This window comes from Neodiprion fabricii, chromosome 2 (assembly GCF_021155785.1).
Source record: "Neodiprion fabricii isolate iyNeoFabr1 chromosome 2, iyNeoFabr1.1, whole genome shotgun sequence".
NCBI classification, from domain to species: domain Eukaryota; kingdom Metazoa; phylum Arthropoda; class Insecta; order Hymenoptera; family Diprionidae; genus Neodiprion; species Neodiprion fabricii.
This window is the reverse complement of record NC_060240.1, coordinates 15,718,570-15,734,748: the sequence shown is the minus strand read 5'-3', so window position 1 is coordinate 15,734,748 and position 16,179 is coordinate 15,718,570. Positions and strand designations below refer to the sequence as shown.

The following is a 16,179-nucleotide window of genomic DNA, read 5'->3' as shown; positions in this document are numbered from 1 at the left end:
CATTTCTTGGTAGAAGGCAACGGAGCGCTACAGCTGCCGCGTCGGCCGTCTGCCCGTGCGACTGTTATTTCTATTGTCTCGTTCCTACCTGCACGTACATGAACTTGGCTCGCCAATTGTCGAAAATGTGAATTCGGACTATTGCATAATTTGCCGTTAATTAGTCGTAAATTAGTCGCGCAATTTATTTTTTTGTCGCACTCAATTTTGAAAAAAAAAAACGGATGGCGTGCTAACTTTTCAAAAACTTAGCGCGCCATCCACCAAAATAACGCACAGCGAGGTCTTTCCCTCTTCATCCATCCAACCATCTTCAACCATCAACATCTCAACCATCTTCAATGAAGGTTACGACCCAATTTTAAAAATTTTGGAGACGATGGGATGCACGATAGGGCCGAGCGCCGCAGATTTCGCCGCTAAATACAAGAATGCGCGCATCACCCAAGCAAACCGCCGGGCTTCCCTGGATAGCAAAGAGGCGAGGACAGCTCGTCGGATTGAACAATCCATTGAGCACGATCTTTTCGAAGAAGCAGAAGGGATATTGTATGGACCTGGCATCGCTGATTGACCGTAAGTAAACGATTTACCTAAAATTTCCTCACTTGAAACTTTGAACGCGTTTTTCTCGAAACAGCATTTTTCAAAACGGTGGCCAACTTGGAGGGCAGAGTTTTAAAGCTATCGAGTTGAATTTTTTACACAATATTCTTAACGTCATTGTTTATCGTGCTATGGAAGCTTTTTTTTTTTTTTTGACATCTTCCTATTTTTTTGTAAAAAAAACTGCCAAAAAAAAATGCTAAAATCGATACTTTTTGTTCAAACCGGCGCCATTTTTGCAAAAAAAAAAAAAGAAAAAAGCTTCCATAGCACGAAAGCCAATTATATACCGATCAATAATCTTTTTGTGTTTTTTGTCTCAGATCAAAATTGTGACCCCCAATGTGGCCACCACATCCAAGTGCATTTTCTGCAACAATTGTTTCATCATTTTTATAGATACTAATTAATAAATAAATCGATCTTTAAAAAATTGTTTTGTATTCTTCAATACCCAATTAATATACAAAAAAAAAACCAGACCGATTAGATTATTTTTTCTTTAAAAAAAAAAATCGCGAAAAACAGCGATTTTTCGGGCTGTCACACTGGAAAGCCCCCTTAAACGCTGGTACGTGTCTTTTTTTCTGTGTATGGACTAGTGGAGATTTTTCTAGACATATTTCGAGGAGAAAGAAATTTGTTTTGAGTCAGAAATCAAGGGGCAAGTGACGGCAAATGTTCATTTTACAGTTTGCGAGAGTTTAAACTATTGGCTTTGCAGTTTTCAAGTGCGGAAAGTGAAGGAAAAGTCGGTTTTTACAACGGACCTGCTAGTTCGCAGCTCGAAGCACAAGGTCCTCGAGAAGTTTGGACTTGGGGTGGTTACCTAGTACCTATAGGTTTACTTTCAAAGAAAGTTGAAGTTCTTTCTCCTCGCGTTGTATATATGCGAAGTTATTATATTTACGGAGACGAGAAGTGGTGCTCGAGAAGTATAGGCTAAGATTAAATTGGCCTGGCAAGAAGGAGAAGGAGGCGGTTAAATTGCCCGTGAAAAGCCCGAAAAACTTGATATTTCAACTTCTGTGTAATGAATCTAGCCCTCGTTACATAACCACTCGTCACGAGTGATTTGTAATTTATATTCTTCTAACAGGAGCGAGGAGAGCGTCCCTTTCAGAGATGTTCAAAACAAGAATTAAACAATATTGCGAGAACGTTTTTACCACATTCAAGTATTTATTACCATTTTATTCGAAAGAATATTACAAAACTACGACACAATGTACCTGAACGTTATTTCGAACCTCTCAAAGTTACGTTACGGTAATATTTCTGCAACTTGTGCGACTTATTTGAAAGGTTTAAAACCAGAATAAGTTGCACATGCAACAATATTTTTGTAACCTTGTGAAATTCCCCCGAAACATGCCAAATCTCGAACTGTATCGTCAGTACCAATGTACCTGCAACATTGTACGTTGCATCTTTAAAAGCGATGTAATTTCCGCTGTCGCAATATTTTTCAATATTGTGTAGAGTACCGTATTTTAAATTTATATAACCAGAACAAGTTGCATTGCTGCAATGTGTTTGTAACTTTGTGCAAATCGTTTGAAATATTTTAAACTGTGATAAGTTGCGTTTCCGCAATGTTTCAGCAATATTTTGTACCGAATTTTAAATATTTCACACTTTGTACAGATACGTTGCTGCAATGTTTCTGCAAGAATGTGGAATATATTTAAAATATCTCGAACCTCGAAAAGTTGCTTTGCTGCAATGTTTTTGAAATGTTGTCGGATGAATACGAAACATTTCAAAAATTACGTTGCTGCACTGTTTCTGCAATATCGTGGAATGTATTTAAAATATCTTGAATCTCGAAAAGTTGCTTTGCTGCAATGTTTTTGAAATGTTGTCGGATGAATACGAAACATTTCAAAAATTACGTTGCTGCACTGTTTCTGCAATATCGTGGAATGTATTTAAAATATCTTGAATCTCGAAAAGTTGCTTCGCTGCAATGTTTTTGAAATGTTGTCGGATAAATACGAAACATTTCACAAATTACGTTGCTGCACTGTTTCTGCAATATCGTGGAATATATTTAAAATATCTCGAATCTCGGAAAGTTACTTTGCTACAATGTTTTTGAAATGTTGTCGGATGAATACGAAACATTTCACAAATTACGTTGCTGCACTGTTTCTGCAATATCGTGGAATATATTTAAAATATCTCGAACCTCGAAAAGTTGCTTTGCTGCAATGTTTTTGAAATGTTGTCGGATGAATACGAAACATTTCAAAAATTACGTTGCTGCACTGTTTCTGCAATATCGTGGAATATATTTAAAATATCTCGAACCTCGAAAAGTTGCTTTGCTGCAATGTTTTTGAAATGTTGTCGGATGAATACGAAACATTTCAAAAATTACGTTGCTGCACTGTTTCTGCAATATCGTGGAATATATTTAAAATATCTCGAACCTCGAAAAGTTGCTTTGCTGCAATGTTTTTGAAATGTTGTCGGATGAATACGAAACATTTCAAAAATTACGTTACTGCCCTGTTTCTGCAATATCGTGGAGTGTATTTCAAATATCTCGAACCTTGAAAAGTTGCTTTGCTGCAATGTTCTTGAAATGTTATCGGATGAATAAGAAACATTTCAAAAATTACGTTGCCGCACTGTTTCTGCAATATAGTGGCAAGTATTTCAAATATCCCGAATCTCGAAAAGTTGCTTTGCTGCAATATTTTTGCAATGTTGCCAGATGAATATGAATTATTTCAGAAATTGCAAAGACGCATTGCTACGATGTTTCTGTTGAATATTGCGCGCTTAGTGAGCTTAGGTATAATTTCCTGCAAGGAAAACGCGCTGGCCAAGAATTAATTTAGCAAGAAATACCTGCTGGCTGAGCCGTAATAAGAAAAGGTCTCAAAGAAGGAAACGGTGCACAAGGAAGGATATCCCTGTGAAATAAAAAGTTGGAGAATCCTCTCTCGGATCTTTTTTCCTGCCTTTACACCTTCAGCTCCTTGTTTTCTTTTCTTCTCTTACCTTGATCCTTTCACCTTAAATAAAATAGTTTCATTCCCTGTAACCTTACAACCACCAGCTTCTTCCTCTTCTTTGTATAAGATTTCCTAAAGCATATTAAAATGAGAAATTTTTTCACCCCGCCTCGCCTCGGTCCCTCAACACGTTTCACGTATTAATATTTCACCTCCGAGCAAAGGCGTCTGCCTTCTTTACGACCGCCTTTATTCCTTCAGAGTAATTAAAGGACCTGGTCTCCATTTCTTTTATCCCACCTTCACTACTATTAATACAATAGAACCCTGCATTCGTCGACTCATCGTTTGTTCTCAGAGGATACAAGTCCGCCACCCAACGTATCGTGTTACAATGTTGTACGGAATTAGAGTTCAATGTGCAGTTTGTTGCACATCCTCTCTCGACTTCATTGTGATTACTATTCCCTTGATTTCAAATTATCTCTGTGATAAATTAAAAGCAAGAAACATAAATAGGAGTTTGGAACTCATTTTTTGTTCCACTGATTTTTTTTAAATTTATATCCAACGATGTTTTTTCAAGATCCTCTCATTCGGTGAAACATTTTCTCAATCACACAAAAGTGACGTTAATTTTTTTTTACGTTAGCGTGAGAAAAGTATTTTTGCGCGCATCGTAAATCGTTGATTAAAAAATGTGATGGCAATCATCAAGAGAATAAATATTTCAACCATATTAAAATAGAATTATATGAACTTTTAGACATTCAAGACAACGGGACAATTTTGATTGCATTTTGAAAGGATAACTTCATCATGAGAAGGCAACACTTTACATACATTATTGTTTCTTCGTTGGTTGATAATATTGTGAATCATAATGATCGAAGAAAATCGGTCAAATCATTCGCAATTTGTGGATTTATTATTTTTTAGGAATGATTTATCGATGACTCTGTTTGTATTTCCGTTGGTATGCCGATTTTTGAATGTTTTAATAACTTGACAATTCTGAAATTGGGGAAAGCGAAGAATCCCATTTTTACAATGAAAGTTTTTCTGACTCAATTACATGAAAGTGAAATTTATTTGAGACTTTTTTTTTAAGTTCACGAATTTAGGTGGAAGGTTGCTGAGTTGAAAATCAATACAATTGGTATCAATTTAACTATGATATAATCACATAATAAGCATTTCTTAATTTTAGAAAAAATTCAATCGTAACCTTAAGCGATTTTCCAGAAATCGCAAGAAAAAGAATAATGAACTTATAAGCAACAGCTGAGATATCAATTTATCGTTCCGAATTTCTTTAAAACAGTTAAAAATTTATACACTTATTTCGTTTTACTTGACGGTGGCTTATATTGCGTTTCGGAAACTTTTTATAAATTATCAGAAACAGATTTTTTCTTTTTAATAGCGAATCCAGCATTACTATTTGTCGATCAATATTAATATAAGTCGAATCCTGAAGAATCGAATATTCAACAATACCAATATATGATTTTTAAAAAAGTGTCTAAATTATAAAATTGTAGAAAATTGTCTTCTGAAAAAAATCAGCCAGACCAAAGTAGAATCGAATGAATTTGCGAGATTTTCTACAACATGAAGTTATTTGAAATAAAAAACTGATATCCAAGGCTGGATTTATGAAAAAAAAAAAAATAAGAAAATTGTTCAAAAAGTATTTCTTTACTAAAATACAGGTATTTTGACTCGATCTTTTGATTTTAAGGTGAACGAGTTCACATAAAAAAAAAATTCTTCGCCAACAAAGCTCGAATACCAAATAAAAGTCAATTCTACAACTCGCAGTGAGTATCTAATCTGTCTACCAAAGTCTGATTGTTAGAATCCAAAATCAATGCCATCGTATTATTCTTCATCCGCGGTCTTTTCGTCAAAATTTCCTACACACGTTTCAAAATATTTGGCAAAATTTCTACGCGGACAGCGGAAGAATTCCTGGTTATTCTACCCCGCAGTAAATCAACAAAGCCGCGGCTGTGTTCTGTGGACAAGTTGAGTGTTTACCTCACACAGGTTCGATGCAGGCAGCCGGCTTAGTAAAATTCGAGCACTGGAGCATGAATAATGTGGGATGAGCGCTTCGTCGGCAAAGTGTAAGCCAGAGGGAAAGAAAGAGAGAGAGAGAGAGAGAAATAAACAGTGAGAGAGATAGAAGGCGACTTCTTATCAGCCAATAACACGACGGTTTGCGTCTTCGCAGATTTCGTCCGCTCCTCAGTTCTCGGTCACGCGTCGCGACGCTACGCTGCTCAGTGCCGGTCAAATTTCGAGTTTTCGAGTAATTTTTCAAGCCTAGGTATCTCCTCAGCATATTCTTTTTTTTTTTTTCCTTTCTTCTATAATCCTTCATCGCGAATCTAGTGCGCAGTGAAAAAGGTGCTCGTGCAGTTTAAAGTTGAAGTTTTTTTCAGAGAGATTCTAACACGGTGAGTAAATCTAAGCTTTATTTCTCAAGTAATTATGATTCCTAGCTCTGCTAGCTTTTTTCGCCCTTTTTTTTTTTTTTTCCTTCAATTGATTATCGCGTTTCTTCAAAATCGAAATTTTCACAAGATTGAAGTTGGTAACGTTAGCGTAACAAAAGCAGATTGAAAAATATTGCTGTCGTACAATTTTAAAACGACTTTCAAGGAGTTGGCTTTTCGAAATTTGAACATTTTTTCTTTGTTACGATTTACTAGCTGAATTTCAGACAATGTTAAGGATCGAAGTTACGTTTTTTTCCTAAACGTGAATCGTTGAAGTAACGTTACTAACTTCAACCTCGTAAATGTTCGTATAGTGTAAAACGAATCTCGTTAAATTCAATTTCATCGGATCGAAATTTCATCCGGTATTCAATTTGATTAAAATGATCGTTTGCTTTTCTTTACTAGCAATTTTTCGAAAGCCGGTATTTGCGTTTCAATACTCATGTTGATACGACGTCGCTGCAAGCTGTAATGTTAAATTTGTCGATGGAAGCTTTGAACGGGTGAAAGAAAAATATCGCCAAAAGCTCACAAAGGGAAATGAAAAACAAATTTCCGTTGGTTCCGTTCTATGCACGTGAATTTCGCTGAGTTTGTAGAATACGAGGACATAACAGGGATGGGGATATACACAGATGAATGTGAAATACTTCGGTATGAACAATTTTTTAACTACATATATGTTCTTTACTGTTCACAGAGTTCGAATCACTCGATAAAAGTGTAAAATACTGCGACGAATAATACGAAGCCTGGCCATCTTCGTCGATAAGTTTTGCCGTATAAAAATGAGGTATTCGCTCTTTCTCGAAAGTTTCAAAAGCAGGAACATGACGCCTGCGCGATCTCTTGATCTCAACAACAACATGCAGCACATGGAATGGTAAGAAGGCTTCTTTCGATATTCAAAACTACTCGCACGTGAGTTTTAAATTGTTGGGAGAAAAAAAAACCCCGTTTGAAAAAACTTCAGCAATGCTATTTTTGCCAATTGTGATGAATACAAATAAAAAAAAAAAAATTCATGCTATTTAGCAGAAAGGAATCTAAACAAATTTGAATGACTGAAGCGGGGATACCAACAAAATGAGGAAAATTTTTATAATTGTATCGTTCGTAATGAAAAATTCATTTTGTTCGCTGATGAAATTCCCATAAATTTTCCGACAAAAATTGGACAAATTTTATTTTATAATGCAGTTGTAACTCGCAAATTCAATCGCAGACTTCCTCAACCAATCGACTCTTATCGATCCTGTAAAGACTGTTCGTGAAACTTTTTCCAAATTACAATCGGAATTATCTGTGACGAACAAAATATGCCCTCAAATATTAGAATCAGATACAAAAGAAAAAAAAACACGATTTGTTTAATCATTTTCAATGCTAGTACTTAAATAATCTCTTACACGGTACAAACGTTGTTGGATTTGTGTTCACCATTGTTAGCGCTAAGAAAATTGCTGGAGATTTTTTCAACCGTTTCTTATGTTTTAATTACTGCTATTTTTTGTCAACTTCGTTTCTATAACCTTAGAGACCACCAGCTGAAATCCTCCATGTATTATATTACATCTATTTCTGTATTGTTATTTACATTTGTAAGACTTATTGATATAATCGCCTGACTCTGGCGAAAGTATTCTTGTTTCGTATCGTTGGCACTTAGCGGTCACGTATTATTGTCGCTGTGTGTTATGTTTATTTGTATTCAGATTATAACCGTCTCAACTGATGAAGAACTTCTCGAAACGATGCTCAAATGTATATATTAAGAGAATGCTATGAGCAGTCGTTACCGACCGAGTGAAATATCACTTGTGTAGATCATTACCTACGCGTACGTATCACCAACGCAAAAAATCTACCAATGGCGCCATTCTACATGCAACGTCGAACAGGAACATCCAACATTTTTTTTTTTTTTATTCCAGCGAAAATATTGCCAGAAATGTATACCTGCAATAAATGGTGGTTGAATTACAGAAACTCGTATCATGTCATTATTGTTGGGTGAAATACAACTTTTTTCACGTAATCGTAGTCGGTATTGTATGTAGAACGGTGCTATCAGTATCGTTTTTTGTTAGTGAAGCGTAAGTGTACGCAACACTTGGTCCGTCGGTAAAGAATCCTTACCGACCGAGATCAATATGACTTATTTGGACTGTAACAAAGATTGACTATAACATCCGGTTAATACGAAGGTATGTGCACTTGGGAACAATGAATCTGAGACGGCTCATTTTTTAAACTAGACAGTCATGTTGGCAACACAGAGAAATCTACAGCGCCATAGTCGAGCGAGCGCGAAACAATCTCAATCTCAATAAACATAACATAACCCATGACCGTCGAATCTAACCTTAGAATACGTGTCAATCTAACAAGTCATCATCCCCGCGGTATTCTTAGGTTAGATTCGACCACGGTCTTCACTTACAGCTCTTGAAACTCATCGAAATTTGCGTGGTTGGGGAAATACGCTTACGGTGCATTTTTCGTTTTTTACGCTGCCGCCAGTTCGCACTGAATTCCCAAATTTTCCAAATGTACGTCAAAATTGTGAAAATCGCATAAGTAGTAATAAGACAATAAGTGGTGTGCGACGATGAACTATGCCGAAGCCATGTGTTGTCCCGAAATGTAGAACCGGCTACGAAAGCGAAAAAACCAAACGCTCAGTTTTCTGGCTTGTTTCATCAAAATCTTATTCAAACTCGTTTGAACCGATAATAAGGTTACACAGAGATGACAGACCTGTTTCTATCTCTTTCCCAAACAACCTCACTCTACCGCCCCGCCTCTAGCGGACCCAACGGGAATCAAATGCTGTTTCTCAAACGTTCAGCCCCCACCACTAGAGTTTCCAGACCTGTTTGTAAGACTGTGGATTCGACAGTCATGGGTTATGTTATGTTTGTTGAGATTGAGTTTGTTTCGCACTCGGCCGACTGTGGCGCTGTAGATTTCTCTGCGCTGCCAACATAACTGTCTAGTGTAAAAAATAAGCCGTTTCAGATTTATTAAGTGTACATTGGGCTAAGGTTAGAAACTAGTGAGTCAATTATCGTGATACATATTATTCCTTTCTGAGAAATTAGTTCTTGATCATTGGGAACGATAATTGAAAAGAATTTCCAATTTAGGTGAGAATTCGCAAATGTATTTTATGGTTCTTTGAAAGGAAATTTAAAAAAAAATTCTCACCAAAAACTTGGCGGTCATTTGCAAGCAAAAATTACAGTTCAATTCAGCTTATTATTTCGTACAATTTTGTAAATTATGTACCTGCAATTCAATTATTAACGGTGTTGATATGATGTATTCGGTCAGCTTGATTCAAAAAAGATTATTTTCTTTTTTTTTTTTCGTAGAATATCGGTTGTTAAATTTACACCAAGTCTGATTATCGTTATTCCGGAGTAAAAATTTTACTCTACGAATTTAAAAGTTGATACAAACAGCTATTTTTATGTAACTCAAAATTTGAAAATGAAACCTGCACCGCGTGAGAAACAATTTCGCAGAAAAATTCTTCTTCGAAAAATGTTTTCTGTCCCGGAAGAAATTTGCAAATAAGAAGGTTTTCATTCATTACGAGGTATGCAAAAGCACTGACTGAGTCACGCGTACCAAAGTAACGCCTCAAGTTGAAACTGTATTATACTTGACGGCAAAAGTATATCTGTATTTGTGTATTTATATAAAATGGATGTTACGTGTATACGTTATATACCTACCTGCTTTCGGTTTTATGTCCCTGAGAGTCTCTTATATATTTGTACATATATACAACGTTGAAAGTCGTTCTGAAAACTTTTAACTTTGCCAGGCAGATTACAAAATTTTTTAAAGCCCTGAAGAAACTCTTGACTCTTTTCGTGTTGTCATGTCATTGTGATGATGATGATAATAATAATGATAATAATAATAATAATAATAATAATGAAGATAACGATTGTCAGTTTTTATCTTTCCAGTCGCAGATGTGATTTTAGTAATTCCATTTCTTCATATCTTCAGGCAACACGGAATATATTTTTTTTCCTTACACTTAATTTGATTGTTGATCATAAATACGTGATAAAATATTCATATTTCAAATTTTTAATTCAACAGTAAAACAGTGAAAGTTCGAATAAAGTTGATTTGACTTGACTTGATTTAAATAATTTCTCAATGTCATTAAACAACTTTGAAAATCATTCATTTGAATGGATAATATCGTGTTCGGTTTGTAGTAATTAATATTATTGCATTATTTTTAACGCCAGTCCAAATGACTAGTCTTCAGAAATATGTAACAGTAAAATATATTTCCATCAGTATGATGTGAAAATTTTTTATTATTACGTATTTTTCGAAGACCATCTTGGTAGAAATAGCTTCGTCTTAATTTCGGTAGTTCCAGCGAAGTTCTCCTGCTGTTTTTTGGCTGATTTTAATGATTCATTCAATACATTTGTAAATTTGTATAATAGACGAACGTTGAGCTTTTCAATATCACGATGTAATCTATCATATTTCAGATTTCGAATCCATTCTCTTTTCGAATCATGTCACAGAAAAGGAAAAAAAAAAAAAAAATGGAGAAAAAGACGTAAAATTTTTCTTCGGCTATAACTCAACAGTATAGAAAAAATATATTTCCAACAGTGCGACTTTTGCAGGGTTTGAAATATTGTAGAAGTATCGCAGCAATTGTTACCTTGCATATCATATATCATATTTCTTATAGACTGCAGCGATGTTTTTACCGTGTTATATGCAACGTGAATAATTTTATATGTGATATGCATTTTGCAATAACCCTACCGTAACCCCGAGGCACAGATAAAGCACTTTCCTACGTACCTGGTGTTTGAAATTACGGTTTACGTTATCACGGCTTGTTGGTGAGCCTGACAAAAAGCGAATTTGCTCGGCACCTGCAGGAACCGGTGCTCATCGACTGGAATGCACATAGCGTTGCTAAACCGGTGCCTCAAAACTTGCCCCCCTCAACTCCTGCCACATGTTCCCTCTCCACGTTGCCGGAAACCTTATAGTCCAGTCGAAATAGATCTCATTTTGAAACATTTGGAATATGGCTGCATTTTTGTGCACAGGGGGTTTCGACCCTAAGAAACTCAAGTCTGAAGTCGTTTTTGAAGTGCATTGCTGACGTAGAACCCAGCAATATTTGACGTTTTTCGCCGTTTTCCTCAAAAACTGCTATCGATAGATGAAAAATGACTCGACCATCGTGTTGAGCGGAAAATTCTACACCGAATTATGTCCTCATGTGTCGAAAACTGAGTCAGATTAACGAATTAATAAAAAAAGAAATTATTTCACAAAAATTTCTCATATGCCGTCGATAAGTAGGATTTCTTTTTTATTGATAGGTTAATCGACTCCGTTTCTGACATATGAGGACATAATTCGATGCAGAATTTTTTGGCTTATATGATGGTCGAATCATTTTTCATCTATAGATAGCAGTTTCTGAGAAAAACGGAAAAAAATGTCGAATTTTGCCGTTTTCACTAAACGCCGGCTATGCAGCTCAAAAATTACTTCAGATCTCAGTTCCCGAGGGTCGAAAACCCTGATGAAAAAAAAAATTCAGCCGTATTCCGGATACTTTTAATTCAAACCTATTTTGACTGCACTGTAATAAATAAATCGACTCGACCGGCGAAAGAGTTGAAAAAAAAAGATAAGTTTTTTTCAAATAATCCTTAGCAACGTTATTTGTGCCAATGATGGCCAAAAAATCCATATTCTATATGTTATAGAAATGATTCTGAGCAAATTTGACTAACAAAATCTGAGATATCAAGTATTTGAGTAGAGATTTTATAATGACAATTGATCAAAAATGATTAAGCTCGGCAGGATTCGTTTCTACAACGTTTGTTTGTACAAGAAGTCTAGCCTAACTTATTATAGCCTTTGGATGTGATCTCATTTATTCCAACTTTCAAAGTGCCGAAGAGCAGTTAAACGCAGAATCCGGACGTATAATTTTAAACTTGTTCGAGTAACTTTTCTGTAGAAACGAATTGCTTAGAAATAGTGTCATCTCACTATAACCAAACAAAATAACGATAGAGGAGTTAATTAAAATCAGTCGAATTCGCCAATTTGTATTCAATGCAATCGATATAATTTAGTCAGATGTATTTGCAGATTTTTTTCAAATTATCCTTTGCGTAGTTGAATTTGCCCGAAGAATTTTGATTTCATACCAGCGTTACTGTATCTGATATAATTAACTCCTGGCGTGAAAAATTAGTCAGTTAATTTGTCGGCCGAGATAACGAAATGGACTTCTCGACGTAATGAAAACCGTATCGTCATTTGCTTGGCAAATTTAAACGTTACGATAACTAAAGCTGTATAAACTGGTGACAAATAAAATGATAAATTCCACACTTTGATTCTCTATGAAAAGTTTTCTTTGTTAGCATATTCTTAATCGATTATCTGCGACCTTGTTGACATTTTCTAACTTTCCAAGTAAATATGTTCACATATGCATATATGTGTATAATTTCTAGAAAAATAATATTCGGTTAGAAAAATGCGTCTTTTTAGATTATTGTTGTTTAAATATTGGAGATGAAAATGAAACCCTTCGTCGAACAGTTTTTAGATATTAGTTTTGTAGAGATGGAGTCTCGAGTTGGTTCTGCGACTTTTTGAATATCTGTTGTGTCGGTAAATCTAGTACAAAAATGAATTTGAAGCATTTTCGTCGGTGTTTTTTTCTGCGTCGTAGCCAGCATTGCCAGTTTATTACAGTTGTACCAAATCTAGTACGTTCTTAGATTCCTTAATACGCCACCTTTTTTCAATCTACCACGTTTTTTGATTTCATCACCCGAATACGAAGAAGACTCAAAAACGCATGAAATCCCTAGTTTATCTTAGATAATAGCTTAATCGAAAAAGTGAACTCCCAATTCTCGTGTTGGACTGGATATTGTTGCTTTGTTGTTGTTTAGATAAATTAATGCGTTGATCAACAAAGCCAAACAAACCAATTTGTTGAACAACAATTTATTGGGTTGAGTTGTGTTGGGTCGAACGAATTGTTTTCGATCAATTGTTATCGTCAAATTTCCCGCAAATCGAATTCAAAATATGTAAAAGAATATAAAAACTATCGTTTTACTGTACAGTTTTATAAGTCAAAGCTGTGACTTATATGGTACGTTATAAACAAAAACTGTGACGTTTGAAAAAAAAAAAACAACGACAACGATACACCAAAACTTCTATTTATTTATAATTCAGTTTGTTTATTGTTGCATTTTTGTTCAAAAATGATACAATTCAGTTACATACAACTTTACTTACGTACGAATCAATTTAACGATATAAAACTTTGGAAAACTGAAAGTAGGAAGGAGAAAAATTTGCAAGTTTAACTCTTCGATATTCTCTAATATCACCTAGCAGAGTCTCATCAGTTCTTTAATATAATAACCATTCGGGTGTTCAAGAATATGAAATAGGTCTAATTTTTCATCAATCAAAAGTAACAAAGATTCTCTTCTTCTACGTAAAAAAATTTTCACGTTCTGTAAGAAAATGAGAAAATATTTCCCCCCAATATTCTATATCGACGACAAAAACAATTGTTTCTCATTGTCAGTTTATGTATTTGGTTATGAATCATTGATCTATCCACCGTATTATTATTCAGTCCTAGCTGAGCAACGAATGACAAACTTCTGTTATCCAGGTTGAACAGTATTATTTATTATCTACTCTATTTGATTCGACGTGACCACCAATTTAGTACAAAAATTTAAAATCTAATCTGGTAAATGAAGCTGTAAAATGAAGCGAAAAATTGACGAATAAATTCGTACGCGTTTGTAATTAATCCCCACAATCGTACCTCGAGAGCTATCGAGCCACGAAATTGGGGCTGTGCGGTGGATGAAACCGGAATCGTTGTCGCGGAGGACAGTTATCACTTATCAGGGTCGGGTTATCTTCTGTTTAGCGCCATTGTGTCGCGTAGAGGGTGATAACGAATCAGCGTTAGCAGGGGGGCAGGACAATGCCGCCACAGCTAGGCGCCGTGAGGGGCAAATAATTGAATTAAAGTCTGATAAGGTATTTTGCCGCGCAGAAACATCACGAAATTCGGAGCGCCCTGAATTTACTCCAAACTTTCCCAAATTATCATTCTCGCACATCTTGGTGAACAAGTTTTTTGCAAATGGTGAAACTGAGGCATACCACTGAGAAAAATTTCACGTGTCATAGTAACTAGAAAAATTCAGTAAAACGGATATCGTTAAAAAAAAACTGTTTGACTATTGTTGAAATTACGAAAAACGAGGTAAGCCTAACCATTTTGCGCTATTGTCGATCCTTTTTTGGTAATTGCAACGCAAAGTCAGTTTTTGAGGTTTACTTTACTTTTTTAGTTAAATAAGGCTTTAACGTCAATTTATTGTTGCGCAATCATTAAATTTTCGCAACGGTTACAAGAAAATATAGCAACAGTGATCGTAATGAGAAAGAATTGTAACGGATACCAGAATTTCTGTTAACAGCTTCAAAACTAATTTTCATTTTGTACGTAAAACTATAATTTTCGATTGTGGTAAAAAACAAAAAATAGTTAAGGACTGAGCGGTAATCGTAACTAAAAATTTCTCTCAGTGTACTCAACGGATAAGTAATTATTGCAATAATGAAAAATGGAATATTGATAAGCAACTTTCCTCTACTGAAATCCAGAGTTGCGATATTTTGATGTTTTGATTTATATCCATTAATATTTCTCATCATTTTTGCATCGGTGAAAGATTTTTTCAATAGAATTGCTTTATTTCGTGATTTATTTTTTATAAATTGTGTCACTTGGTGTCATTTCGTTCCAGCGTTTCGCTTGTTTACACTTACGTACTTTCATTTTTTCATTTTTCTCAGTTTGACGAATCGATCAGATGACACAGTATTTATCTAGTCGTCAGATAGCTGATCAACCGAGTAAATATCTACGAACGTGCACTATTATAATTGACGATCGTGTGTACATATGTATAACTGAGTAAACATGTATATAATAGAGGCGCTCCGCGTTTGCTTAATTTACTTCCTGCGCAATAATAATAATGACAATTCATTGTAATTGATGTATGCGGAAAAAGAGCGAAGAAGGAAAGAATTTAAGCCGCGTTATAAAGCTGCTGAATACATGTATATAATATGTATAATGTATATGCAATGTACATGATGCACATTTTATTTTTCGTTTATATAGGATTTACATACGATTGTTTACATGAAACTCGTTATTGATGACTTTATAATCATGATTGATATTCCGATATTATATACATAATATTAATATCGAATATGGGGATTTGCCGTTTTCCTCTTATCACCTGTAATTAATGGCTGGCCTGGTATTAAGGCAACTGAATACCATTTCATTTGCGTAATTCTTCATCAAATAAAGCCCTCGATTCAGTTCTCGTCAAAATTGATCGACGGAGTGAAAGAAATTAAAGAACAAATTGGTTTAGCAGTTTTATGAACGTACTGTTAAATTTTCGAATTATGGTACAATAGAGTCAATTCTTTTCTTTGTGGAATTTATATTTTAGAAATTCATAGTGTCCGTACCAGAGTATTTTGATCACGATTTCAGACCATCTGAATTTTATATTGAACATTATTTCCACAATTTTTTTAAAATTCATCTCAAGGCTCAATGGTCGATTCTCTTTATAGAAAATTGCACACCTATCTGAAATATGCTGGTAACTGAATTCAACAGAAATCTGGAAACTTGAATAGAATTGACAATCATCCACTAAAGTTTAATTCAAACAAAAAAAAAAAAAAAATAACCTTCAACTACTCGACGTTGATTTTGTTCAGAGTAAATTTTTAATGGTCTAAGCGTCCGGGTGTAAGAAAATTTTTTATGTTTCTATAATTTTCAGCTACACTCGAAATACATGGAAATATTAAATCAATGTTTCTCCAATGTTACATCCGAAGTTGCAATGTATAAAAATATTGTAGCAATTTCTCTGTAATATTGCAGCTACATTTGAAATTTATAAAAATACTGT

At 34.8% G+C, this 16,179-nt stretch overlaps 1 protein-coding gene across 12 annotated transcripts in view; it reads left to right on the top strand.

Annotated features, from left to right (window-relative positions):
- The window catches only part of LOC124175082 (CUGBP Elav-like family member 2), a 378,071-nt gene that overhangs the window by 122,676 nt on the left and 239,216 nt on the right, over positions 1-16,179 (top strand). Inside the window, exons 1-2 of one of the 12 annotated variants that reach the window (XM_046554960.1) lie at positions 5,868-6,037; positions 6,783-6,965. The exons of the other annotated variants lie outside the window; for them this stretch is intronic. Of the exons in view, the coding sequence (XP_046410916.1) occupies positions 6,871-6,965 (95 nt within the window). The 5' untranslated portion in view covers positions 5,868-6,037; positions 6,783-6,870. Of the gene's footprint in view, positions 1-5,867; positions 6,038-6,782; positions 6,966-16,179 lie in introns of those variants that run through there. 12 annotated transcript variants of the gene reach the window in all.